General features: G+C 42.4%; 1 protein-coding gene across 2 annotated transcripts; it reads right to left on the bottom strand.

The window, feature by feature from the left end:
* Positions 1 to 1,917: 1,917 nt before the first annotated feature.
* Positions 1,918 to 27,091, bottom strand: D2HGDH (D-2-hydroxyglutarate dehydrogenase). 2 transcript variants are annotated; one of them, XM_075863962.1, is made up of 10 exons: positions 27,032 to 27,091; positions 24,522 to 24,814; positions 23,965 to 24,022; positions 16,598 to 16,737; positions 15,026 to 15,219; positions 14,765 to 14,933; positions 8,847 to 8,990; positions 8,623 to 8,765; positions 3,700 to 3,865; positions 1,918 to 2,335 (listed from the first exon to the last, which is right to left on the bottom strand). In XM_075863962.1, the coding sequence occupies exons 2-10, from the start codon at positions 24,805 to 24,807 to the stop codon at positions 2,076 to 2,078; spliced, it is 1,560 nt and encodes a 519-aa protein (XP_075720077.1). In that variant the 5' UTR covers positions 24,808 to 24,814; positions 27,032 to 27,091; the 3' UTR covers positions 1,918 to 2,075. The 2 variants fall into 2 exon arrangements, with proteins under 2 accessions (XP_075720077.1, XP_075720078.1); XM_075863963.1 differs by lacking the exon at positions 27,032 to 27,091 and adding an exon at positions 26,623 to 26,684.
* Positions 27,092 to 27,445: the final 354 nt, after the last annotated feature.

Raw genomic sequence — 27,445 nt, 5'->3', positions numbered from 1 at the left:
AACCTTTTGGGCTTCGTCCCGCACGAATCACATAAAATGGCAGCCACCACTTTACAGATAAGTAGACAAGCGCCGAGCACTACCTGATGCTCTTCCCGGGGACTACGGCCCTGGGAAAGCTCCCCAACGTATATGTTTAACGTATACCGGAGACAAATGCCATCGGTCACATGTAGCCTCTTATGTTAAAAAAAGTATACCCTGTGTGATGGATGGTCAATTTGCTTATATTCTCTGTATAAAATTACATTTTGAATTATCAAGCAGGATGCCGAATTATGGAGATATTTATTCTCCATTTTCTAATGCATTTTCCTCTACATAGTTCTGCTTGAGTCTGCAAAAATATGTTATTATTGAGTATTATTCTTATGGCCTTCAAAATGTTCAAATGGCTGTCTGGGTGAACGCCCAGACATAAAGTGCAACTATTTCTCTTCATCTTATGTACTCCCTCTATGGGAAAGCACAGCTAACACCACTCTATTGTATACCTGTCTCCAGGTGTTACCTGATGTCAGCATTTTAATTAAGAATTATAATAATGCATTTGAAATATTCTCATTGTATGCTATTGGCTGAATAAGAGTTATTGTCACATTGCCTCTGATTGGTTAACCTCAAGCCTACACCCCTTTTGAATGATGTTATTGTAATTGAGTTTGGCAATAAACTTCAGAGAAGTTTGTGTGTTATTCCTCTCTCAGATAGATATTAAATCTGATTAGGATGCTGGATAAAGTTCCTGGCATGAGAGTCGGTTGGGACACTCGTCTAAATTTCAGTCTAATATATTTTGAGCCATTGACTTCCACAACACGTGTGATATACGTTTTGTTTTTTTGCAGGATCTCTCAGGATAGAATAGCGTAGTCAAGTACGCTATTCCATCTTTTAAAACAAAAGGTGTACCGACGTATACCAGCCCGATGAAGGTCAAAAGGACACTCTTCTGGCCTTCATCAGGCTCATGGATCCATATGGACACATTTAGCATGTGCGTTGGGAGCTTTCCTGACGTACAAGCTAAAAGTAGGGAATAAATGTGATGTGAATGGAACCTTAAAGTCTATGTAAGCCTTTGAAAGGCAAAATATTTTTTTTTAATAAAAAGGTATATTTGTGTAACTTTATAAATATTTTTTATTAAAAATTATTTTTCCTTTTTTAGATACAGCTGCTCTGTATTCTCTATACAGAACAGCAGTATCCTTCGCTATTCACAGAATCCGTCAGTCACGCGGACCTGACGAGTTCAGTATCGACGGGTCCTGCGTGTCTCTGACACATGGGATCCACCTGTAATCTATCACATCTAAATTATGAACTTAGATGTGATAGATTACAGGTGGATCCTACGTATCGGAGACACGCAGGATCTGTCGCCACTGAACCCATCAGGTCCGCGTGGCTGAAGGATACTGCTGCTCTGTATAGAGAATGCAGAGCAGCTGTATCTAAAAAAGTTAAAATTATTTTTTAATAAAAAGTATTTACAAAGTTACACAGATACACCTTTTTATTAAAAAAAACAAAACATTGCCTTTCAAAGGTGTTTATAGCCTTTAATCTGTTTCTGAGATGTTGACTATAGGGTGATCACTCAGAAGCTTGCATAGCATGCAACAAATGTGGATGTGCATGTCTAAAAAATACCAGTATACAGTGCCTAAATGAGGTGTCCATATGTATATCAAATTATGTAAATTATATAGCACATAAATCTGTAGAGCTGAAAATTGTAATAGTAACATCCTTGATGCCCTATGGTAGGTATGGGTTAATGTCGACTTTCCCTAGATGTTTCTCCCATTGGTGTTCTTTGAATCCTTGTGTCATGCATCGGTGTCATAACACAGTGTAAAACTTTTACTCGGAGTGTTCCTTCGGTCAACAATACCATACTCCAGGCAAATCTGCAAAATTAATTTATTTATTATTTCACTATACAAGTTATATACAATAATTGTGTATATACATCATAAAAAGTCAATATATTGGGAAAGAATTAGGAAACCGTCATCTAATTTCATGATATCATCTAATCACTGCAAATTTAGAAGCCAGTGTTTTGATTATTCAGCTGGAGGGATTGTCTTGTAAGGGTTCATTATGCCTTTTGGATCCAGCATATTTTTAAGTTGCTGCATGATGTGTACTGCTCCTCTGGACTTGCTGTAATAAATGTGGTCCCTCTTCTTGAATCCTAGGCCATGCTCAGCACTGATACTGCCACTGTGTTTTGATGTCCATTCATACACAAAAGGCTCCAAGGCTGACAGTAAAGCGTCATTGTGCGACTTCGCTGTGACGTTTAAATGCAAGTTCCCATCACCTGCAGAACAAATGTATGATATATAAATTCCTATCAAGTATCTATGCTGATGCCACAAAGGATATGTTCACACAACCTATTTTCAGCTGTTTTTCGGGCTGTAAACACCCCGAAAAACAGCAAAAAAAACGGGGGCTTAACGCCTCCAAACATCTACCCATTGATTTCAATGGGAAAAACGTCATTCCGTTCCCATGCGGCGTTTTTTTACGACCGTGTAAAAAAACCTCATAAAAAGAAGTGCATGTCACTTCTTGAGCCGTGTTTGGAGCAGTTTTTCATCGCCTCAATAGAAAAACAGCTCCAAAAACGCAGCAAAAAACGCTAGTTTGATTAAAAAACTTCTGAAAATCAGGAGCGGTTTACCCTTGAAAAAAGCTCCGTATTTTCAACTGTATTTTGTTAACCGTGTGAACATACCCTAAATACTACCATAAGTCAAACTATATTGCAGTAAAAAAAAAAATGCGGCTAAGATGAAGTTCTCTACAAATACTGATGACCTATCCTGTGAATAGTTCATCATTTGTCCGTGCCTGGACAACCCTTTTAAGATGGCAATACACCGTCAATAGCTGTCAGCCAACAGCTATTTCTCTCCGCCCCCCATACACATGTACACTTGGTTTGACTGAGCATGCATATGTTCTCAGTGGGAATAGGGAAATAAGCCACTGCCAGACACCTCTGGTAGCGGGTGATCTCTTTTGAGAACAAAGAATCGGGCATGTTGAAATTCAACTTTTTTTCCCCCCGGACATCTGCTGAACGAACGTTAGCTAAACATCTAATACACGTTAAGCTATGTTCACATCTGCGTCAGGGATCCCTTTCGTCGGAACGGGGCCATGACTGACACAAACTGAAGCCATAGGTTTCCATTTCCATCACCATTGATTTCAAAGGTGACGGATCCGGTGCCAATGGTTTCAGTTTGTCTCCGTTGTGCAAGGGTTCAGTCGTTTTGATGGGATGAATACCGTAGTCGACTACGCTATTCATCCTGTCAAAACGACGGAACCCTTGCATAACGGAGACAAACTGAAACAGTTGGCACCGGATCCGTCACCACTGAAATCAATGGTGATGGAAACGGAAACCTTTGGTTTCCGTTTGTGTAAGTCAGGGCTCCGTTCCGTCGCAAAGCTCCGACAGAACGTCAGAATGGAGCCCTGACGCAGATGTGAACGAAGCCTTAGATGGTCGGCAAGTAGCCAATGCACTGAGCATCTTCTGGTATCACCCCAAGTGATTCCCCCAAAAAAAGAGAAGTCTGTCATGGTTCAAAATTCTGTGACTAGCCTGACAAGTGTATGTTATAAATCTGTGTCAACTAGGAATAGCACTGTAGCGTGGTATCTCACCTAAATGTCCGTAACCCACTACACATTGAGCAGAGGACCCTAAACGAGACCTTGTTTCTTCAACCAGTGTATAAAGTTTCTCTAGAGGCATTGACAGGTCATATTTGTAGACATATCCATCATGGGCTAGAGCCTCTGTAATACGTTCCCGGAGGGCCCACAGGGACTGAGGAAAAAAAAATGCACACATGGAAATTTAACCAAGGTTAAACAAGAGATAATTTAGGCAGCAAAATTGTTAATACAAATATGTTTAAATATCTCAAACGCATATACAGTTAGTCGACTACTCTCAACACAGTGAAAAAGCGTATTCTGAAGGATACCTCATGAACGTAGGCCAAAAGTACTCTCATCGACCCATTTTACCATATGTTCATGTTTGGCATATTTGCCGAATGTGCACCACAGACATGATGGGGCACCATCTGCCAAGCACTCATTGTGGATTCAATTGAAGATAAGATACTTTACAGAGTCATATTTAATGTAGTATCCGGTTATATTTTAATGCATTTATTGAGTTGTTGCACATATGTTTTTGTTATTCACCTTTAAGATACATGTATTAAGATACAGTTAGGTCCAGAATTATTTGGACAGTGACACAATCTTCATGATTTGGGCTCCGCATGCCACCACATTGGATTTGAAATTAAACAACTAAGATGCAATTGAAGTGGAGACTTTCAGGTTTAATTCAACGGGTTGAACAGAAATATCCAGTGAAATGTTTAGGAATTGCAACCATTTTTGTACACAGTTTCCTCATTTCAGGGGCTCAACAGTAATTGGACAAATTAACATTACCATAAATAAAATGTTTTTTTTTAATACTTTGTAGAGAATCCTTTACAGGCAATGACTGCCTGAAGTCTGGAACCCATGGACATCACCGAACGCTGGGTTTCCTCCTTTGTGATGCTTTGCCCAGCCTTTACTGCCGCTGTCTTCAGTTGCTGCTTGTTTGTGGGTCTTTCTGCCTTAAGCTTTTTCTTAAGCAAGTGAAATGCAGCTCGATCGGATTGAGATCTGGTGATTGACTTGGCCATTGCAGAATATTTCACTTCTTTGCTATAAAAAAACTCCTGGGTTCCTTTCGCAGTATGTTTTGGGTCATTGTCCATCTGTACTGTGAAGCAACGTCCAATCAACCTTGCTGCATTTGGTTGAATCTGAGCAGAAAGTTTATCCCTGAATACTTCAGAATTAATCCGGCTGCTTCTGTCTTCAGTCACATCATCAATAAACACTAGTGACCCAGTGCCTTTGGCAGCCATGCATGCCCATGCCATCACACTGCCTCCACCACGTTTTACAGAGGATGTGGTGTGCTTTGGATGATGAGCCATTCCAAGCCTTCTCCATACTTTCTTCCTCCCATTATTCTGGTACAGGTTGATCTTAGTTTCATGTTGTTACAGAACTGGGTGGCTTCTTTAGATGTTGTTTGGCAAAGTCTAATCTGGCCTTTCTATTTTTGAGGCTGATTAATGGTTGCACCTCGTGGTTAACCCTCTGTATTTGCTCACATGAAGTCTTCTCTTTATGGTAAACTTAGATACTGATACACCTACTTCCAGGAGAATGTTCTTCACTTGGGTAGATGTTGTGAAGGTGTTTTTCTTCACAATGGAAAGGATTCTGCGATCATCCACCACTTTTGTCTTCCATGAATGTCCAGGCCTTTTGGAGTTCACGAGATCACCAGTGCGCTCTTTTTTTTCAAGAATGTACCAAATTGTTGATTTGGCCACTCCTAACATTTGTGCTATATCTCTGATGGATTTCTTAATTTTTTTCACCCTAACGATGGTCGTTTCACTTGCATTGAGAGCTCCTTTGACCTCATGTTGTGGGTTCACTGCAACAGCTTCCAAATGCAAATGCCACACCAGGAATCAACTCCAGACCTTTTACCTGCTTAATTGATGATGGATTAACAAGGGAATAGCCCATGCAGCCCATTAAATAGCTTTTGAGACAATTGTCTAATTACCTTTGGTCCCTTGAAAAAAAGGCAGCTACATATTAAAGAGCTGTAATTCCTAAACCCTTCCTCAAATTTGGATGTGAATACTCTCAAATGAAAGCTGAAAGTCTGCACTTTAAGCCTATATTGATTATATAACTGTATATTCAATATGTTTTGGTAAACCGCTAAAATGCCAAAACTTGTGTCGCTGTCCAAATAATTCTGGACCTAACTAAATTTCTTTGCTTTTGTTCATTGCACATGGTCCTGTATATCCTAGAGCCTCGGTTACGTGCCTGTTTTCCGATCAACGCCAATATGCTATTTACCTTTATAACTTTATACCTCTAGAACGTTATATTCTTTACACATATATAATAGCGCCCCTATTGGTTTACAACAGTTGCATTCATCCTTGTTATTTATTTTTATTATCGATAGTGGTACCGTCCCCTTACACACACAGCACCTGGGGCAAATGCCCAGTTTGCTAGTCCCCTACCCTAGCTTCACCCCTGCTAACGCACACATAGAAATCAAGTCTAGGAAGCCCAAAACAGGATTTCACATTCTCTGACAACCTAAGTTTAATGGCGGAATCAATTTTCCTGATATTAGACTTTATGACCTGGAAATATGCGAGTCTTAAGAGAAACATCCCTATACTCCCCTATTGTATTTAAATAACGGCCACTCACCACAGAGCCATCTCCACTCTGCCTACTCTTCTTTATCGGAGGAACTAATAACGAACCCTCTCTTTATAAGGATACAACACTCCACGACGTAGTTTCCAGATGGGTAGCATAACAAGCCCTACCTGTTCCAGATATAGAGAGTGTATTGCAGATCAATACCATGGTTTATGGTAATGCCCCCAAATTTATTAGCCTTGTACACGCGTTCATACTTTTCTTTGTACACATACTTCTCATACTAGAACTTACTCTAGCCTGGGCTCTTTTTTGACACTTACCAATAACATAATTCCCCAAACACACAAACGGTTTCTATACTGCCTATCCGCAGATGGCTGCAAGACTATCTAACACACTTGGCTAACGCCCAACAGACCCACTCACCATCATTCTTGGAAAAACAAACTTTTTTTTTTATTTAGAATGGATTGGGTAGATGCATCCTTACAAAAAGAAACCTGAGTCAAGGCATTTTGAGCCAATTATACAGATACTATCTCTGCATATTAAACAAAGAATTTGTGACTGTTTTGAGCCAACCACATGGTACCTCGAACAAGGTCTGAGGGGTACAAATCCTATTTGATCATCCAATTTGCTACAGAAAAATCTTTAAAACCTTTTCTTCTCTCCTATCCTTTAAATTTAGACTCTTAATGGAGAACAAAAGCCGCATGTTCTCTTCCCTCTCCCTATTCCGCCAACAGGACCCTCTGCCATATACTGGCAATCAAGCCCGAGTATAACCTACAAAGACTATGAGCATATAAAAGCAGTCACTCAAATATTATTAAAATATTTAGGACACGATCTCCTTATGCTCGATAAGGTAGCTGGTTAATAGTCTGAGACAGGACACTAATATTATTCTTTTACTTATCTGAGAATAGTCATAGACTTGAATCTTGATTTAACCGGCCAGCAGGTTTTGTGCCATATATTTGTAATCCCCACCCCCCTTTCTTTGCTATATTGATAAAAATACCGTATTTTTTGGACTATAAGACGCAGTTTTTAGCAAGCATAAATCTTGCTAAAAAGTCCCTGCGTCTTATAGTCGGCAGTCAGCACCGAGCCCAAGTACCGCACCGGCAGTCAGCACCGAGCCCGAGCACCGAGTCCCTGCGTCTTATAGTCGGCAGTCAGCACCGAGCCCCTTGACCGCTTCTTACTTAACCCCTTCCCGACCCATGGAGTGGGGAGGAGATGATGTTTGGACCGGAGCGGGCTCACGCGCTGAGCCTGCTCCTTACACTGCAGGTGTCAGCTGTGTTTTACAGCTGACACGCTGCTCTAACGGCCAGGAACAGCGAAAAGTAGGACATGCTCCATAATTCCCGGCACGGTTCTACGGCACGGACATCTATCCGTAGCGATACGAAAAGGTGTATGCGGCAAATACGGCCAATTACGGTCCTCAATTACGGAGATTTTTTACGGTCGTGTGCATGGGGCTTTAATGGGAAAAAAAGTAACAAAAAAAATAAATTAAATAAATGGGCCCAAACAAAAAAAAAATCATTATTTTGCATAAAATATATTTTATGGCCCCTACATTACATAAAAACAAAAAACCCACACATATTTGGTATCTACACAAGCGTAATAAGCTGTAGAATTAATTTAACAGGTTATTTAGCGTGAAACCTGAACGAGATAAAAAATAAACAAGAAAAACAATGCAGAGAATAGCTTTTTCCTATATTCACTCCGTAAAAATTAGTTTTTTCTACCCCCACACTGCGGCAGGGGGGGGGGGGAGAAATACAATTTCTCCTGGTACAAAACAAGGACTGACACAGCCACGCCAATGAAAATATTAAAAAGTTATGGCTGCTGAAATGCAAGAGGCAAAAACAGAAAAATTAGCTGGTCATTAAGGCCTTTTCAGGCACGGTCATTAAAGGGTTAAAAACATTTTTGGGGAAAAAAAGAAATCAAGTCTGACATCCAGGGGCATTAAGTTTACTTAGTTGAAATTCAGTGCCTATACTGAGATCTGAAGGACTAGGCCGTAGAGATGTGTTTTTGTTAACACAAGTCAATCTAGTGCAGTATTTGGATGCTCTACATCCATTGACGTTCATGTTCTTATTAATTCCATATGGGCCGTTGTAAAGGAAAACATGAGTAAACAACGACACACATTCATATAGAGCAAACAATAAAATTATACTTTTTTTTTTTTTAACCATGGGAAGGCCCTTTAAACGCCACAGATAACACACTATATTATTAAGAGCAGCATACCATTATTTTACCCTGGTCTGTAGCTACTGTCCCTGATGTCACAAATCCAAAGTTCATTGCCTTCTCCAGAAATATATTGAGTTTCTCTTCATCGTGCTTTCCACAGCATCCAGAAGTTTCTACCAATACGTAGAATGCATTGTCTGCAGTCATAAAATAAGAATATTAATCCTACAGTTATTTACACCGATATCTTCTCTGGTCACTGAGGTGTCATCACTGACCTGGTAAAGGATTAGTAAGTTTTAGATGCGTTTGCACCATCCTCATAGACTCAGAGTCCATGAACTCACAGGCAGACAGAATCTCTCCAAGTTGATCTCTGCACAAGGTGAACACTTGCAAAACTTTACTGAAATGTTCACATCCTGAAATAAATCATGATTTACTATTAGCTAAACAACATATAGCATTTTCAAACAGCCAATTAAAGGGTTTTTCCCATCTCGTACATTTATGGCATATCCACAGGATATGCCATAAATGTCTGATAGATGCGGGTCCCGCCTCTGGGACCTACACCTATCTCTAGAACTGGGCCACCGATTCCCACCCTACCGTATCCCACTGTCGCTGTTCTCCGGCCTCCGAGTTACGTGGTGGCTGGGAGTACGGAAACTGCGCTGTGTTTAGGACTCGGGAACTACGGGAACACTGTTTCCATAACTCCCAATCACTGCTCAGTAGCTCAAAAAGCTTGACTGTTTCTGTACTCCCGGCCACCTCGTAACTCAGTGGCCGGAACCCAGGGACATGCGGGAGAAGGAAGGAGGGGGGTCAGAGGGACCCTTTCTAGAGATAGGTGTGGGTCCCACATCTATCGGACATTTATGGCATATCTTGTGGATATGCCATAAATACTGTATATGAGTTGGGAATTACGCTTTAACCCCTTCCCCCTGCTTGCATTCTGGGCCCTAATGACCAAGCCATTTTTTACGTTTTTCCATCGTCACATTCGAAGAGCTAACACTTTTTTATTTTTGCATCGACATAGCTGTATAAGGTCTTGTCTTTTGTGGGACAAGTTGTATTTTTTAATAGCACCATTTTGAGGTACATAGAATTTATTGATTAACTTTTATTAACTATTTTTTTTGGGGGGGGAATAGAAGAAATCCTGAAATTTCGCCACTCTTTATTGCATCCTAAATCTACGCTGTTTACCGTGTGGTATAAATAACATAATAACTTTATTCAACTGGTTGTTACGATTGCAACGAAACCAAATTTGTATAGATTTTCTATGTTTTACTACTTACACAGTAAAAACACTGTCTCCATATTTGAAGAGCCATAACTTTTTTATTGTTCTGTTGATGAAGTTGTATGAGGGCTTTTTATTTTTGCGGGACGACTTGTAGTTTTTATTGGTACCATTTTGGAGTAGATGTGACTTTTTGATCACTTTTTATCAAATTTTTTTTTAAGTCAGTATTCACAGAAAACAGCAATTTTTCCATTGTTTTTTTATTTTATTTTTTACGGCGTTCACCGTGTGGGTTAAATAATGTAATAGCTTTATAGTCGGGGTCGTTATGGACGCTGCGATACCAAATATGTCTAACTTTTTTGCGTTATTTTGTATTTAATAGTAAAGCATTTTGTAAGGGGAAAAAAGTGGGTTTTTCATTTTTTGAATTAACTTTATTAAACTTTTTTTTTACTTTCTTACTAGTCCTACTAGGGGACTTTACTATGCGATCATCCGATCGCTTTTATAGAAAACCAACCAAAGAAAATATGATCGACTGAAGCACAAAATGTAGAGAAAAATACAAACAATACTTTATTGAAATAAAAACATGAGACAAATAAAAATGGAAATAGGGGATGAGTCACACAGTAAAAAAGGACGTCTAATCAATTAAACATACCAGGTATGGATATTGTGTCCACATGTAAGCAATGTACATGTATAATGTTGCAGCGATAGAAATAAACACATGTAATCACATAAGAAACCGTGTCTAATGAACAACAGCACGGAGTCAAGCAAGGTACATCAAATGACAACAGCACAAATAGCAGGGAGGTAAAATCAGGTGCCGGTAGCTATGGTGATTACCAAGTAAGTATATAACATCAGTAATAATCACAAATAGTTACATAGGTAATATAAATCAAATTGTGCCAGAATGTGCTTGAGATCAAAAAATGACCAACAATGGTGAGCACAATGAAGCTGTATCTGCTAAACAGGGCAGGAAAGATATAACAACATACCGGTGGACATGATGGAAGCAGGGATGGGACGTCTCATTCCTGCTTCCATCATGTCCACCGGTATGTTGTTATATCTTTCCTGCCCTGTTTAGCAGATACAGCTTCATTGTGCTCACCATTGTTGGTCATTTTTTGATCTCAAGCACATTCTGGCACAATTTGATTTATATTACCTATGTAACTATTTGTGATTATTACTGATGTTATATACTTACTTGGTAATCACCATAGCTACCGGCACCTGATTTTACCTCCCTGCTATTTGTGCTGTTGTCATTTGATGTACCTTGCTTGACTCCGTGCTGTTGTTCATTAGACACGGTTTCTTATGTGATTACATGTGTTTATTTCTATCGCTGCAACATTATACATGTACATTGCTTACATGTGGACACAATATCCATACCTGGTATGTTTAATTGATTAGACGTCCTTTTTTACTGTGTGACTCATGCCCTATTTCCATTTTTATTTGTCTCATGTTTTTATTTCAATAAAGTATTGTTTGTATTTTTCTCTACATTTTGTGCTTCAGTCGATCATATTTTCTTTGGTTGGTTTTCTGTCAATTTTTGATCGACGCACCAAGTATATCCTGGTTACTACGTAGGATCCAATATATAGTGCATCTAATATGGCTAGCAACGTTGCTTTACAGCTTATTTGGTGATACTCCCTAGCACTACTTTCCATTGCATCCTATCTGTTGGTATTTTATCGATCGCTTTTATAATAGACTGCAATACTTTTGTATTGCAGTGTATTACTGCCTGTCCATTTAAAACGGACAGGCATCTGCTAGGCCATGCCTCTGGCACAGCCTAGCAGGTATACACTACAGGCAGACTTGGGGGCCTTTTATTAGGCCCCTGGCTACCATCGGAGACACAGACACTCAGCGATTTTACCGCCGGGTGTTAGTGGGATGAGAGGGAGCTCCCTCCCTCTCTCCAAAAGAACTCAGATGCGGCGCTCGCTATTGAGGGCCGCATCTGAGGGGTTAAACGGGTGAGATCGATACTAATATTGATCTCTCACATTCGAGCAGGGATGCCCCCAGCCCTCAGCTATCTCTGGTAGGTGAGAGCAGGGAGATTTAACGGCCACGTAAAAAAATGACCCGTCGGAACAGAACGCAGTTTTTCCCATTAAAATCAATGGGCAGATGTTTGGAGGCGTTCTGCTTTCGATGTTTCAGCCGTTTTTCGGGATGTTTACAGCCGAAAAACGGCTGAAATCACTCCGTGTGAACATACCCTAACAGGTGAGAGACTGACACATGGAATACCATAATAGTGCACATGGGAAAGTTTAGTTTTGGCTGGAGTGTCCCTTTAAGCAAGCTGCTTCCCATCTATGGACAAACTTCTTCTTTTACACATATTAGCACTGGAGTGAGAGAAGGAGCTGGATACAAAAATAGATGTTTCTTGGAAAATATACCTTTTTAAATTTTTTCTTCCTTCGAGTTTTAATATAGGACACCAGGCTTAAAGAAGAGGATATCATAGTTTATGTTGCTAGTATGTTGTTGTTTTTTTTATCATTAGTGCCTTTCTAAAAAAAAATAGTAATCCCTATGTATTAAAGCAGTCAATATGTTCTAAACTAGAGACTCTGGTGGGAAGTTCTCTTTAAAGAGGCTCTGTCACCAGATTTTGCAACCCCTATCTGCTATTGCAGCAGATAGGCGCTGCAATGTAGATTACAGTAACGTTTTTATTTTTAAAAAACGAGCATTTTTGGCCAAGTTATGACCATTTTCGTATTTATGCAAATGAGGCTTGCAAAAGTACAACTGGGCGTGTTGAAAAGTAAAAGTACAACTGGGCGTGTATTATGTGTGTACATCGGGGCGTGTTTACTACTTTTACTAGCTGGGCGTTGTGTATAGAAGTATCATCCACTTCTCTTCACAACGCCCAGCTTCTGGCAGTGCAGCACTGTGACGTCACTCACAGGTCCTGCATCGAGTCGGCACCAGAGGCTACACTTGATTCTGCAGCAGCATCAGCGTTTGCAGGTAAGTAGCTACATCGACTTACCTGCAAACGCCGATGCTGCTGCAGAATCATCTGTAGCCTCTGGTGCCGACACGATGCAGGACCTGTGAGTGACGTCACAGTGCTGCACTGCCAGAAGCTGGGCGTTGTGAAGAGAAATGGATGACACTTCTATACACAACGCCCAGCTAGTAAAAGTAGTAAACACGCCCCGATGTACGCACATAATACACGCCCAGTTGTACTTTTACTTTTCAACACGCCCAGTTGTACTTTTGCAAGCCTCATTTGCATAAATACGAAAATGGTCATAACTTGGCCAAAAATGCTCGTTTTTAAAAATAAAAACGTTACTGTAATCTACATTGCAGCGCCGATCTGCTGCAATAGCAGATAGGGGTTGCAAAATCTGGTGACAGAGCCTCTTTAAATAAGCTGTTGGTGCAATTTGTTCTGTAGCGGGATGGTCTTGTGACACTAATGGCATGATCATTCAGAGATAACATACTGAAAGCATGTTTCTGCCAGTACATATGATGTTCACAGTAATCATGAATGTAGCAGGCTAGAAAAAAAGCAATATTCATGAAGATTTGTGGCTTAAATAGTGAATTAAATTGTTATAAAAAATAAATGCTGCATTTCACAGAAAGCATGACGGCAGATGGCGTGCTGTATCACTAATATTTGTTTTACTTAAAACCAGATAGGGAAACATATTTTTTCCAGTCTATTTTTATATTATGATTGTAGATTTTCTAATTGTATTTTCTTCTCATAATTATGGGGCAGCGGTCTTGCCTCAGCTGAGGTTAGCAGCATTTAGAGATATGCTTTGCAGCTGACACATGACCATAGGAACCTGTAAACAGGAGATGTTAATTGACTTCTATGGGAGCGTTTTCTAGGCATGCTCTGTGACCTGTGCAGAGGTCATTGCGCAGGAATGGATAGCAGGCGAAATGTGACCTTTTGTGAATGGTGAAACTTGCGTTATATATATATATATATATATATGTTACCTTTCATTGCGGTGATAATGAGATGACTCCTGAGAAGTGATCTCTACAGAACAGGAAGTGTCAGTGTACTCTACTATGAGGCTCAGTTGCATAGTGAAAACCATCACCAACAATTCTTATAAAAACATGTTTAACTTAAAAACTTAATTTAAAGCATAGGTAATTTTCTGATGACACATTCTCTTTAACCTAACAGAAGAAATATTGATCAGTTTTGCATCAATTTACAAAATACTTTGACTGTTGGAGGTGCCGCATGTGACAAACGCAGTGGAATAGGTTATATTTTTGCATAAATACAGTAACATTTGTTAGTTCAGTGCTCAGTTTTCTAGCAGCCTTTAAAAGTAGCCCCAAACTGAACTTGTAGAGGGATGTGGAGAAAATGATCGCTCCTAATGTAGAGCGGTCATGTGTGTTAAAAAATAATCCAAGCAGTCTATACCGTTTATACAGACCACTTGGTTTTTTTCTACCACTGACGGCACCTCTACATTAGGAGCAATCATTTTCTTTACATCCCTCTACATTGAACCACCAGTTTCACCGGAAGATCGCTAGATAAGCAGCAGCCATTCCATACTATCATCAGAGTTGTGCCTCTACATGCACAAAAGGTGAGTTCAAGCCATACACACCATTTCGCTGTACACTTGTCCACCAGATCTCACCCTATTGGGGCGCCTCGTGGCCCCATGTTTTTATTGACAAAATGAACCTGGCTGGATCACCAATATTTGAGTACGTGTACTGTAGTGTCAAGTACAGAACTAGTGACAGGAAACTATATTACAATACAGTAGTTATAGCAGGTGGAACATTGTCAACAAACTTCATAAATCAAACATTTTTAGAAAGATATCAGTGAAATAATAGAATTAAAAACCTCACCCAACAGGGCCACATTTACAGCACTTGGTTTACGCGGGCACATAACAGATAAAGCAGTTATGATGCCTAATGTTCCTTCAGAGCCAATGAACAGCTGCTTTATATCATAGCCTGTGTTATCTTTGCGCAGGGTGTTGAGACAGTTCAGAATAGATCCATCAGGAAGGACCTGAAAACAGGTAAAAAAAAAAAAAATTATAGTGAAATACTATGGGGAAAAAAAACCTAAATATCTGTGAGGCAACTCTTAAAATCCCTTACGGCTTCTAGTCCCAAGACTGTCCCTCGTAGGGATCCATATCGCAGAAGTCTGAGGCCACCAGCATTTGTAGCCAGGTTGCCCCCTATGTGACAGCTTCCCTTTGCTCCTAGATCTAGTGGCATGCTGTAACTCCGTTCTCCTAGATACTGGCTCAGTGACTCTAAAACACAGCCTGCCTGGCACACCAGGGCACCTATAATATAAAAACACATATAATCATACATCTATTCATTCCTGTAAATGTCATTAACACAATAGGAAAAAAAGGACTTCAACTAGTGCTCGTAATGGAATGGGTGTTGTGGATATTTATAATGGTGTGCAATTATCCTAACATCAGAAGCTATAAGTGGCCGTCATGCTCTTTGAAACCTTTTCTTCCCTATAACTTAAAGAGCTGTCCCAGTAATGTCATAAACAGGTATGTATACATGCTCTATAGCAGTGTTTCTCAGTGTTACTAAGCCATTTTGGGGTGGGCACTCCAATGGGCTCCCTCTTGCTTTGTCAATTGGTACTAAAATTCATAATTTAAGTATCGGCAGTGCACTGACAGATCAATACAGACAGCAGCACTTTCTGACTTAATCAATGTTCTCTCGTTTATTATCAACATAAATTAGTTTATATACCCTCAGGGCGTACCGTTTAGTCAGGGTGTTGCCTTGCATAGAACAATCAATCATATCATTCTACATGTATACACTAAATATGCATCATTGGGTACCATCCCACTGAGGTCACATTATCTTATTACGAACACCTGCAAATTCTGGCCTCTAAATCAAGGAGTGTGGGAGTTATTTGAAAATATGTATGTGAATGATGGGATAGAGACAAATAATTATAAATGTGATAACTTCATGTCTGGGAGTGTCTGCCAGACTGCTAATTGCTAACATATCAAGGTTACAGTGGTTATAAAAAAAGAATAGAAGATAAGATAAAACAACAGAAACAGGGGGAGAAGGTCATTGCAGGTGGAATAGAAATTACATCTCTGCATAACCTGGCGTCCTGCTCGATAATTCATAATCTAAATTTAATACAGAGAGTATAAGAAAACGAACAATCCATCACAAAATGGTCAGTGACAGTCCTCACTATAAGGGTATGTTCACACGCTTTACAAAAAACGGTGGTAAAATACGGAGCTGTTTTAAAGGGAAAACAGCCTCTGATTTTCAGCCGTTTTTTAAAGCATCAGGCGTTTTTTGATGCGTTATTTACAGACGTTTTTGGAGCTGTTTTTCTATTGAGACAATGAAAAATGGCTCCAAAAATGTCTCAAGAACTAGCATGCACGTCTTTTTTACGGGGCTTTTTTTGCGCGCCGTTTGGAGACGTTCAGCCTATGTATTGTCAGCCATTTTTCTGGGCATTTACGGCCTGAAAAATGGCTGAAAATAGGTCACGTGAACATACCCTAAGAAGGAATCCCTTGGAGGATTTGCTTTAAAGAACCATTGTAGAAATCCCTTAAATCTAGTCTGTTAATTGTTAATATCTAGAATCCTATCTACATAATCAAATAAGAAACTGACTAAAAGGAGAAAAATCCAGTGACTCACCGGAAACATCATCAAAACTGATCACTTGGTCCATGAGAGCAGTGGAGATGAGAATCTCATCAAACACAGGGACACTGCCTCCAACTAAGCCTGTGTTTCCTCCCTGAGGCGTCACAGCCAGGCCCCTATCATTACAATACCTGTAGACACAAGGAGAGGAATCTAGTAATGATAATTACAGAATTTATGTAGGAATTCAAAGGAAAAATGGAACAGGAATATAAAAAAACATTAGTGCGTAAAATAAAATTGCTATAAATGAGGAAATATACACAGTCGAGTCTCACTATTATGACTACCTCTTACTTTTGACATCGGCAGAGCATAGCCCATGAAGGAAGGGATGTGTCGTGGACTGGCTTGGTGGGTATATAAGGTGTGTGATAGACTGAACACATATCACTCGTTGTTACCATGGGTAAATGGGGCGATTTATCAGGAGTTGCAAAAAGCGATGATTATTGGCTTTCGGACCAAGGGTGGCAGTATTTCTCACACAGCGCAGTCTGTGAACTGTTCGCGTGCTGCTGTGATGGAAGTGTATAGTGAGTGGACAAATAGCACCATTGGGAATAACCGACATGGAAACTGCGTAGCACGACATGCCATTGATGTGAGAGATGAACGTCGGCTACGAAGGTGCACGAGGGCCGAACAACATGCTACAGTGGAGCAGCTCACCTTTAAAATCAACCAGGAGGCAACCAGACGTGTCTAAAACAACAGTTCAGCGAACCCTACTGCATATGGGGCTTCGAAGCAGACGGATAGTCACTGCTCCTATGCTAACAAAGGTGCAGCGGAAAAAAAGGCTTCAGTTTGCGCGGAAGTATCTGAATTGGACCACCATTGATTGGCAAAGGGTTGTCTTCTCCGATGAGTCACGTTCTCTGCTTCATCGAACGGACGGACGTTGGTGTGCCAGGCAAGAAACATCAGAGAACAAATACCCTGCAACCATTGCTGGAAGAACACAAGCTGGTGGCGGCAGCATTATGGTCTGGGGAATTTTTTCATGGCATTCTCTGGACCCACTCATCCATGTGGCAGGCACTCTGAACCGATTTGTGTATGAATCCATCATTGCAGATCTCGTCCATCCATACATGCGGTTTGTCTTCCCTGGGAGATGGAATCTTCCAGCAAGACAATGCGACATGTCACACAGCTAGAAATGTCTGACAGTGGTTGGAAGAGCACGACCAAGACTTCCAAGTACTTCCCTGGCCCCCTAATCCGCCAGCTATGAACCCAATTGAGCATCTGTGGGACCAACTCGATCGTTTTGTTCGCTCTATGGATCCTCCCCCACGCACCCTGTGGCAAATGTGGGATGCACTGCAGTCAGCATGGCCCCAGATACCTGAGACAACCTACCAGCACCTTATTGAGTCACTCCCAGACCGTCTAGCTGCTGTCCGTGCTGCACACGGCGGTTACTCTGGATATTAGCTGCTGGTCATAATAACGTGATTCAACTGTATCTTTCTGCAGGGCACTGTGAATGTAAATGAGCGGTTTCACACTAAGGCTGAGTTCACATGACGCATTTTTGTTGCGTTTTAAGCATGCATTGTTTTTTTTGGTAGATAAACTCCCATGTCTGTCTGTCAAAAAAACACATGCTATAAAAACAACAAAAACGCACCTTATGAACCCAGCTTATTAATAAAACATTTTTGATTATAATTAAAATCAGGTGAAAACAGCAATTAGAAGAAAAAATAAAAGAAAAAAACAATGGAGTGGTTCTTTATAACACATGGTTATCCAGACAATTAGTCTCACGTGTTTCTTGTCCTTCCAACCTCATAAAGTGTCAGGATCAATGACAAGATTATTTCCACAGCTATTTTCTTGGTGTACTGGTGCTGCTCTATTGCCTTGTGTCTCAAGCACTGTACAGAACATTATTTATTTCTCAACTCCCTGTCCCCTTGTCACTTATGTTGCCACAGCCAACAATAATGCAGCAGGATAGAAGTAGGACCGGCGGGTCTTAGCCTGTCTCCAGGTAGTGTTTCATTTACCCATGAGAAAGATAATAAATCATATTCTTTCTAAAACCTCATAGTCCAAGAGGCAGCACAAGGACTTTGTCTGTAAGCAAAGATCTAGTTCATGTTGTCATTACAGCTTGCACAGGGCTAGAAACAGCAAGTCAAGCAAGCTGACCCTTCCACAGCCTGGAAGCAGCAGTGTCAGTTTTAGTATTAGGGGTACTGATGTGAGAGGCCCGGCCAAACCTAATTGAAAGGGGGGCCCGGCAACTGCCGCGACTTGCCTTTGGTTGGAAAAAACGGGCCCCTGCAATGGGGCCCGTTTTTTTCACCAAAAGAATGTCGTGAGCTGCGGGGCCCCCCTCTCCTCTCGTCATGGGGGCCGTCAAACCGCCCGCCCGATCGCGCGCACAAGGAAACTCCCGCGCACCCACGAACGCCCGCACTCGAGACTGCCCACACGCGCACCCGCGAAAGCCCGGAAGCGCGCACCCGCGATAGCTCGGGGGATCGCAGCCGCGATCGGCCGCGCGCGCACCCGCGAACGATGCGCGCGCAGCCGCGGACACACATGTACACAATTTACCTGGAGCCTGGCTGGAGGTGAAGGACTGGACGTCTGGACCGAAGACATCGCCTGGAAGACATCGCCTGAAGAGGACTGGAGTGGGAGCAGCTTATCCACAGCTTATCCGCCCCGGTAGCCACAGGGAATTCTGCCAGCAAAACTGCACCAAATAGTGGCTCAGGTTTCGTGAGGCATGTCCGCTGCGGGAATCCTGCAGGAAAAAAAAGTTTAGACTTACCCCGGCCGTAGTTTAGGTGACGCATCTCTCTCTTCTGAACGTAGCCCCGCCTCCTGGGATGACGCTGTAGACCATGTGACCACTGCAGCAGTCACATGGGATGAAACGTCATGACAGGAGGCCGGGCTGCGCTAAGAATAGAGGATCGCGTCACCAGGACTACGGCCGGGGTAAGTCTAAACTTTTTTATCAATTTAAAAAAGTACCTTTTTTTTTTCTCATTTTGTGATTTTTGCGGCAGAACCGCAGCATTTCCGCAACAGAGGAGCAGCGATCCCACAGCATAAATTGACATGCTGTGGCTTAAAAAGCCACACTGCAGGTCAATTTTTTTTTGCAGCGTGTGGATGAGATTTGTTTTGCTGCGAGTGTGTTCCTACCCTAAGGCCGGATTTACACAAGCGTGTGCTTTTTGCGCGCGCAAAAAACGTGGCATTTTGCGCATGCAAAAAGGTCCAAAAGGTACATAACAGCTCCGTGTGTCAGCAGCGTATGATGCGCGGATGCGTGAGTTTCGTTCAGCCGCCATCATTATGACACTCTGTTTGTATGTTTGTAGCACGTGGTGCTTTTCTGTTTTCATTCATAATTTATACTGCTGCGGAAGTGCTGGGCGTGATTTTCACGCACCCATTGACTTCAATGGGTGCGTGATGCGCGAATAATGCACAAATATAGGACATGTCGTGAGTTTTACGCAGCGGACACACGGACTCACGCTACGTGAAAATCACTGACAGTCTGCACGGCCCCATAGAGTAACATAGGTCCGTGCGAGGCGCGTGAAAATCACACGCGTTGCACGGACGTATTACACGTTCGTCTGAATAAGCCCTAACAATAAGGCCCAGTTCAGAGTTTTTGGGCCTTCATATTGACTCGGACACTGCGTCAGAATCAGCACCAAACAACTTCCAAAACCGCCTCCCATTGATTTAATCTGAAATCAATGGGAGCCAGTCGCGGAAAAAAGGAAAAGCAGCACGTCCTTTCTTGCCGCGGTTCCGCCTCTGACCTCCCATCGAAATCAATGGGAGGCAGAAAATGCATTTTTCGCTGCACTTTTTGTCTGCTGTCCTCAATCGCCGCGGGCAAAAAACGCGGCAAGATAGTGTGGGCAGGTCAAAATCTGCCTCAAAATTCGGTGCGCGGTTCCAGGCGGTGGCGGGTGCGCGGTCGCGGGTACGTGCGGTCGCTGGTGCGCGCTCGTGGACGCATGCGGTCGCGGGTGCGCGCTCGCTGAGGCTCGCGAGTGCGCACGCGCGGGAGTTTGCGGGTGCGCGCGATCGGTCACACGGGCGGTGTTTGACGGCCCCCATGACGAGAGGGGGGGCCCCACAGCTCACGACATTCTTTTGGTGAATAAAACGAGCCCCATTGCAGGTCGCGGCAGTTGCCGGGCCCCCCTTTCAATTAGGTTTGGCCAGGCCCCTCAAATCAGTACCCATAATACCCCCCTGATGGCGGCCCTGGGTAGCATGATATAGTGCTGGACGGAGTACTGTTAACAGGCGGTGCCACGGTAGGGGGGCCCAGAAAATGTAGCTGTATGGGGCCCTAAAATTCCTGATGGCGGTGTAATGTAGGTGACAGCAGTGCTTTTTTTTTAGAAAAACAATCTATTTTTACCACATTATGAGCGATTTTAGCTTTATGCTAATGACTTTCTTAATGCCCAATTGGGCGTGTTTTTACTTTAGACCAAGTGGGCGTTGTATAGAGAAGTGTATGACGCTGACCAATCAGCGTCATATACTTCTCTCCCTTCATTTACTCAGCGCATAGGGATCATGCTAGATCAGTATGTGCTGTCTTATACTGACACATTAACGTTACTGAAGTGTCGGGACAGTGAATAGACATTCCTTCCTGCCAGGACGGGATGTCTATTCACAATCCCGATACTTCGGTAACGTTTCTGTGGTACTTACAGCAGAGCAAGCATAATCTCGCAAGATCACGCTGTAAATGACAGGTTACAGCGAGATTACGCTTGCTCTGCTGTAAGTACCACAGAAACGTTAGCGAAGTGTCGGGATTGTGAATAGACATCCCGTCCTGGCAGGAAGGAATGTCTATTCACTGTCACGACACTTCAGTAATGTTAATGTGTGAGTATAAGACCGCACATACTGATTTAGCAGGATCCCTATGCGCTGACTAAATGAATGGAGAGAAGTGTATGACGCCGATTGGTCAGCGTCATACACTCCTCTGTACAACGTCCACTTGGTCTAAAGTAAGAACACGCCCAGTTGGGCATTAAGAAAGTAATTAGCATAAAGCTAAAATCGCTCATAACGTGGTAAAAATAGATTGGTTTTCTAAATAAAAAGCACTGCTGTCACCTACATTATAGCGCCCATCTCCTTATGTAGGAGATAGGGAGCTTATAATGTGGTGACAGAGCCTCTTTAACACTTAGATTTGTGAACACGTTCGGCGCATGCCAATCGTAGCCCCCATTCATCCGACATAGGCCAAAAGAGTGTCCTTTTGCATACCTCTCAACCTTCAAGTATCTCAAAGAGGGACAACCTAATTTTTTTTTCCTTTTAAGCCACGCCTCTAATCCCACCCAATTCCCGTCCATACACACCCGGTTCAGCCCACACAGTATCAGGCTCCCATAGTGCCTCCCACACAGTATAATACCAAATAGCTGCCCCCACACTGTATAATGCCCTCTAGCTGCCACCATACATTATAATACCCCAATAGCTGCCACCATAGAGTATAATGCCCCCATAGCTGCCACCATAAAGTATTCTGCCCCAAAGATGCACCCATACAGTATAAAGCCAACATAGATGCCCCCATACAGTATAATGAGACACAGATGCCCCCATTGCAGTATAATGCCGACACAGATGCCCCATACAGCATAATGCCCCCCAAAGTTCTCCCATACACCATAACGCCCCATAGCTGCCCCCATACAACATAAGGCCTGTACAGCATAATGCCCCCATAGCTGACCCATACAGTATAATGCCCCCATACAGTATAATGTCCCCATACAGCATAAAACCCCCATAGCTGACCCATACAGTATAATGCCCCCACAGCTGCCCCATACAGTATAATTCCCCTATAGATTCCCCCATACAGTATAATGTCCCCTTAGCTGCCACCATACACTATAATGCCCCACAGCTGCCCCATACAGTATAGTGCCCCTATGGCTTGACCATCCAGTATAATGCCCCCATACAGTATAATGCCCCTTTAGCTGACACCATACAGTATAATGCCCCCAGAGCTGCCCCATACCTGCCCCAGTGCCCACATATAAAATACCAGTGCCATCATATAGTGCCAGAGTGCCCATGTAAATAGTGCCACATTGTCCATGTAGATAGTGCCACCCCCCTGTAGCCATTGGGACACCCTCTAGAAGCGGAATGCCCGGCCAGAACGTTGGACATGCTCAGGCCAGGGATTCCACTCCAGGAGGAGCCACTGACGTCACTATCCATATATGGACATTGACGTCAGGGCTTCATTCTAGGAGCGGAATACCCGGCCAGAGCGTCGGCAACGCTCTGGCATGGGATTCCGCTCCTGGAGGAGCCACTGATGTCGCTGTTCGTATATGGACAGTGACATCAAGGGCTTCCCTGGGCTCAGCCTTTAAAAAGTAGCGCTGTGCCCGGGGACTCCTCTGTACTAATGCTGAAGCAAGGAGCTGACGGTTCCCTGATTCAGCATTGGGTTCAACTGTATGTGCATCCTGAGGACGGAGATACAGTTGACACCGGGGATCCGGGACATACCACCAGCCGCCAGCGACATCGGGACACCACCTGAAATCTGGGACTGTCCCACAGAATTCGGGACGGTTGGAAGGTATGCTTTTGGCTACGTCAAGGTGGTATGTGCTGGTATTTTTGCTTTTCCTATGGTATTGGAAAGCAAACTGTGCTTTCCTATACAGTAGACCCAAAAAAACAATGGCCGATATACGCCACTGTATGGCTATACGTATATCTATAGCGTAATGTGAATAGAGCTTTAGGGATGTGTTTTGTGTGTGGTCGCACAGGGCGATTCACATATCACTATTAGAGGGTGCAGGAGGATCATTATTGGACATTGGTATAGTTTAAAGAGTAACTGCACTTTCACCAAACTTTTGATATGTCATAAAGACATAGATCCCCACCATCGCTGAAACAAAGGTGAAAAAGCTCTCGGCTGAGCACTCTACACCTACGGCTGTGATTGGTGCTCCATGTTAGGCTGAAGACATCTCACATAGAACGTCTGTTTGAGCCGTTTTCAGCCTGACAGGGAGCGTCAATCACAGCCAGAGGTGACGAGCGCGGAGCGCTTCTGCACCTTTGTTTCATGGTCTGGCGGTCTCAGTACCCAGGCCTTTACCGATCAAAACTTTTGATATGTCTCTATGACATATCAAAAATTTAGCAAAAAGGAGATTTAGTTACTCTTTAAGGCCCATTCAAGTAGACATGGATTATCACACAGAACTATGTATTGCCCACTGTAATGTTTAGCACCAGTTATCTCCACACAAGAAACCTAAAACAGAAACCCTTACTCCAGGATCTTAGACACCTCTTCTGTAGTTCGAGGCTTTAAAAGTACTTTGCTATGTCCTGAAAGAAATACAAAAATCATTGTTATAATAGAAGAAATCTAAAGTCATATTCACAGATGTAGGTGTATTCTCTTCTACGTCTTTTCCGATGCTAAAAAGATCTCCATGTATCAATATTTAGGAAAGATATATGCTTCCATCTTATGTACAAAGCTGTTGTATGTGGTAGGCACGATATTATGGGTAATTCTGTTATTACTGTGCTAATACTACGGTTTGGTCTACCCGACTTGAAGGGCACAAAACATGGACAGGTCCGCTCCTTTGTGTGCAAAAATTGCCACAAAGTATAGGATGAAATGAAAAGTGGATGTGCAAATGTTCTTCATAGATAGAGCAGCCATCTGACCATATAATAATATGCTGACAGACCCGCTTTCAATTTCTAAATTGAGCTACAGTTACTAGAGACAACACGCGGACATAGCTTACCACATTATTGCCTTAGATGTAAGGCATTTAAAGCACAAAAAAAATATATATATATATATCCTTACCTCGCACTGTTCTTAACCAATCAATGTTATGAGCTTTCAAGTCGTCTTCATCAGTGACAACTCTACCAGGCATTATTTTCTGAAAGTGCCGGAGATCTTGCATGGAAACCTCTGAAAAAGGCAGGCGGGACACTCTGTACCGGTCTGCAGTGAGTGGTGGGTCCTTTGCTTGACTCATAAATCTACAGCTTAATGGTAGATGGATCTGTCCCCATCGACACTCAACCCGCCGAAGGATCCTCATTGTATCCTGTAATCTTCTCGAACCCACCTTGAGCCCATTCATCTTTAACCTGTAAGAAATGCACCTTCTAGTAGTAACTAACATATTTTGGGTTACCCTCTTCACCCCAACATATAGAGCTCTACTACAATCATGGACTTGCCATCACCCATTTAAAATCTACTTTTCCTGCTGTCATTAAGCAATAATTACACAGATTGGGGTCACTGGAACGCTAAGGCTATGTTCACATGGGTCAGATATGCCATAGGTAATACACCACTTTGGCATCTGTCAGCTGTATATGTCGCAGAATACTCCGGACGTACACCTATAGAGTAATGTGAACAGAGCCTTAGGAATGTGTGACTTGTGGGGGGTACAGGATACATCACTTGTGTATATTGAAGGGTTTGTATAAGAATTTAATGAGAAATTGAGGAAACAGACACACATAGCGGTCCCTGTCCGACCGTGATGCTTGTGAAAACCTCATTGTTATTGTCCACGCGTTTTTTTGCCGGTAAAGCTGCTGTTTACATATACCATTAACAGTCATTTGAAAACCATGCCAGTCTGCAGTAATACCTCACATTGGTGCAGTTTTTAGCTGCATTGCAGCCACACCTCAGCCGGGGAGAGGCCGCTACCTGTCTGTACCCTGATAGTAGCTTATATTGGGGGTCTGGGGTAAATCTATCAACATTAGGGGAGATTTATTAAGCAAAATGCATCAGAATTCTGGCAGACGTTGCGCCCAAAAAATAGGCGTAAATGCCGTGCACCAAATTTATTATGTGTTTAAGACACTTTTTGCTCCCCCATCTGTTATAGAAAAAATTATTGGTGTAAAGTATTTCAGCCATGAAGTGGCGTAAGGAAGAGAAAAACGTCTAACATGTCTAGCAAGCGCCAAATTTATCATACAGCGCGCACCACTGTAATACATTTGGTGTAATACTTTTGGTCCTGTCTAAATTTAGGTCAGAATTATTAAATCTGCCCCATTGTAATAGGCCTAGTTCACACACAGTTTTTTGCAGGCAGAAAAAAAATCTGCTTCAAAATTCCTTCAGGAATTTAGAGGCAGATTTTGATCTGCCTGCGCTGTTTTGTCTCGTTATTTGCCCGTGGCCATTGCAGCTAATGGAAGGACTGCAGCTAAAAAAAAACACTGAGAAAAACACTTGGAAATGAGCGCCACAAGTTTTTTCTGTCTCCCATTGATTTCAATAGGAGGTCAGAGACGGAACTGCAGCAAGAATGGACATGCTGCTTTTTTTTTTTTTTTTTTTAAAGCAGCCCGTGAAAAAAAACACGCACCTGCCCTGAAATCAATGTTTCGGACATTTTTGGCACTGATTCCCACGCTGTTTCTGCGTCAGAAAACTCTGTGTGAACAGGGCCTATAGGATGCATACATTTACGAGTAGGTGTAAATAGGGGGAAATTTACCAAAATAAAATTATATAGTATGATAAAATTGGTACAACTTACTAGGCATATTAAAGGGATTTTTCCATCAGGGACATTTATGACATATTCACAAGATATGTCATAAATGTCAGATAGATGCAGGTCTCACCTCTGGGACCCGCACCTATCTCTAGAACGGGGACCCCTAAACCCCATTCTACCACTCTGTGTTCCAGCTGAAGGGTCTGATTTCCGACCACATAAGAAAAACGTATAGCGCGCTGAGCTACGCTCGCTATTCCCGTAACTCCCATAGTAGTGAATGGCAGCGTAACTTCCATACACTTCTATGGGAATTACAGACACAGCGTAGCTCAGCGAGCTATCAGAATACTTTTTACATCTAATTGATAATCCAGCACATATGCCGTATCATGCCGAATTAAAGGAATTTGACTGTACTTTCTTTTTCCTTGATCATCTGCTTGTGAACACACAGATGGAACCAGACTTTCAACTCTGACTTTGATTGGACATGTCTTTTTTGTCTTTCTTTTTGGAGAAAATTTTTTGAACCGCAAGTCCAAACAGTAATGTAAGAATTGTGCGTGATCCCGGCCGTACACTGAATCCAGTATGAGCAGAAACAGGAGGCAAGATGCTACAAATCACTGCAGACTTCTCCTGTCTGGGACGTGCTGCAAGTCCTGTATATAACACTCGTCTTCTGAGCTGCTATTATCATGCCACCTTCCTTGCTGTCCAGGCCGGCAGTATATACATTTGGGACTATCTGCAACTCCTGTAAATATTGCAGAAACTCTGAAAAATAACAATGAAATCATTAGGACACAGTCCGGCCCAGAAATACCTTTCTGCCTTCACTAACTGTGCTTTCTGTTTTCCTCCTTCCTGTCGGTTGAATGGTATGATCCTGCTCCCCCTACTGTTGAAAAATTGGTTGAATCACACCCACTATTGCTCTGGTGGTGGCCATCTTTGTTGAGGGCAGACTTAGGCACCCTGCACACTTTGTGTAAATACAGTGGAATTTTTGCTCGTGCTCCATGTATCCACAGCGTTTACGCAAGATAAATTGACATGCTGCTGCATATTGAGAATCTGCACCGCAGGTCAATTTCAGCACGTTTTTTCCAGATTTTTTCTGCAGCGTTCAAATCCCATCCACTTTGATGCTACTGTAATACGCTGCAGAATTTCTACACAGAAATTCTGAAAGGAAATGCTGCTGTTTTTAGGCAAGTTGTGCCGATGCCCTAAGGCC

This window comes from Rhinoderma darwinii, chromosome 4 (assembly GCF_050947455.1).
Source record: "Rhinoderma darwinii isolate aRhiDar2 chromosome 4, aRhiDar2.hap1, whole genome shotgun sequence".
In the NCBI taxonomy this organism is placed as follows: Eukaryota; Metazoa; Chordata; class Amphibia; order Anura; family Rhinodermatidae; genus Rhinoderma; species Rhinoderma darwinii.
Note: the sequence above shows the minus strand (reverse complement) of the source record. Positions and strands in the feature narration are given on the sequence as shown.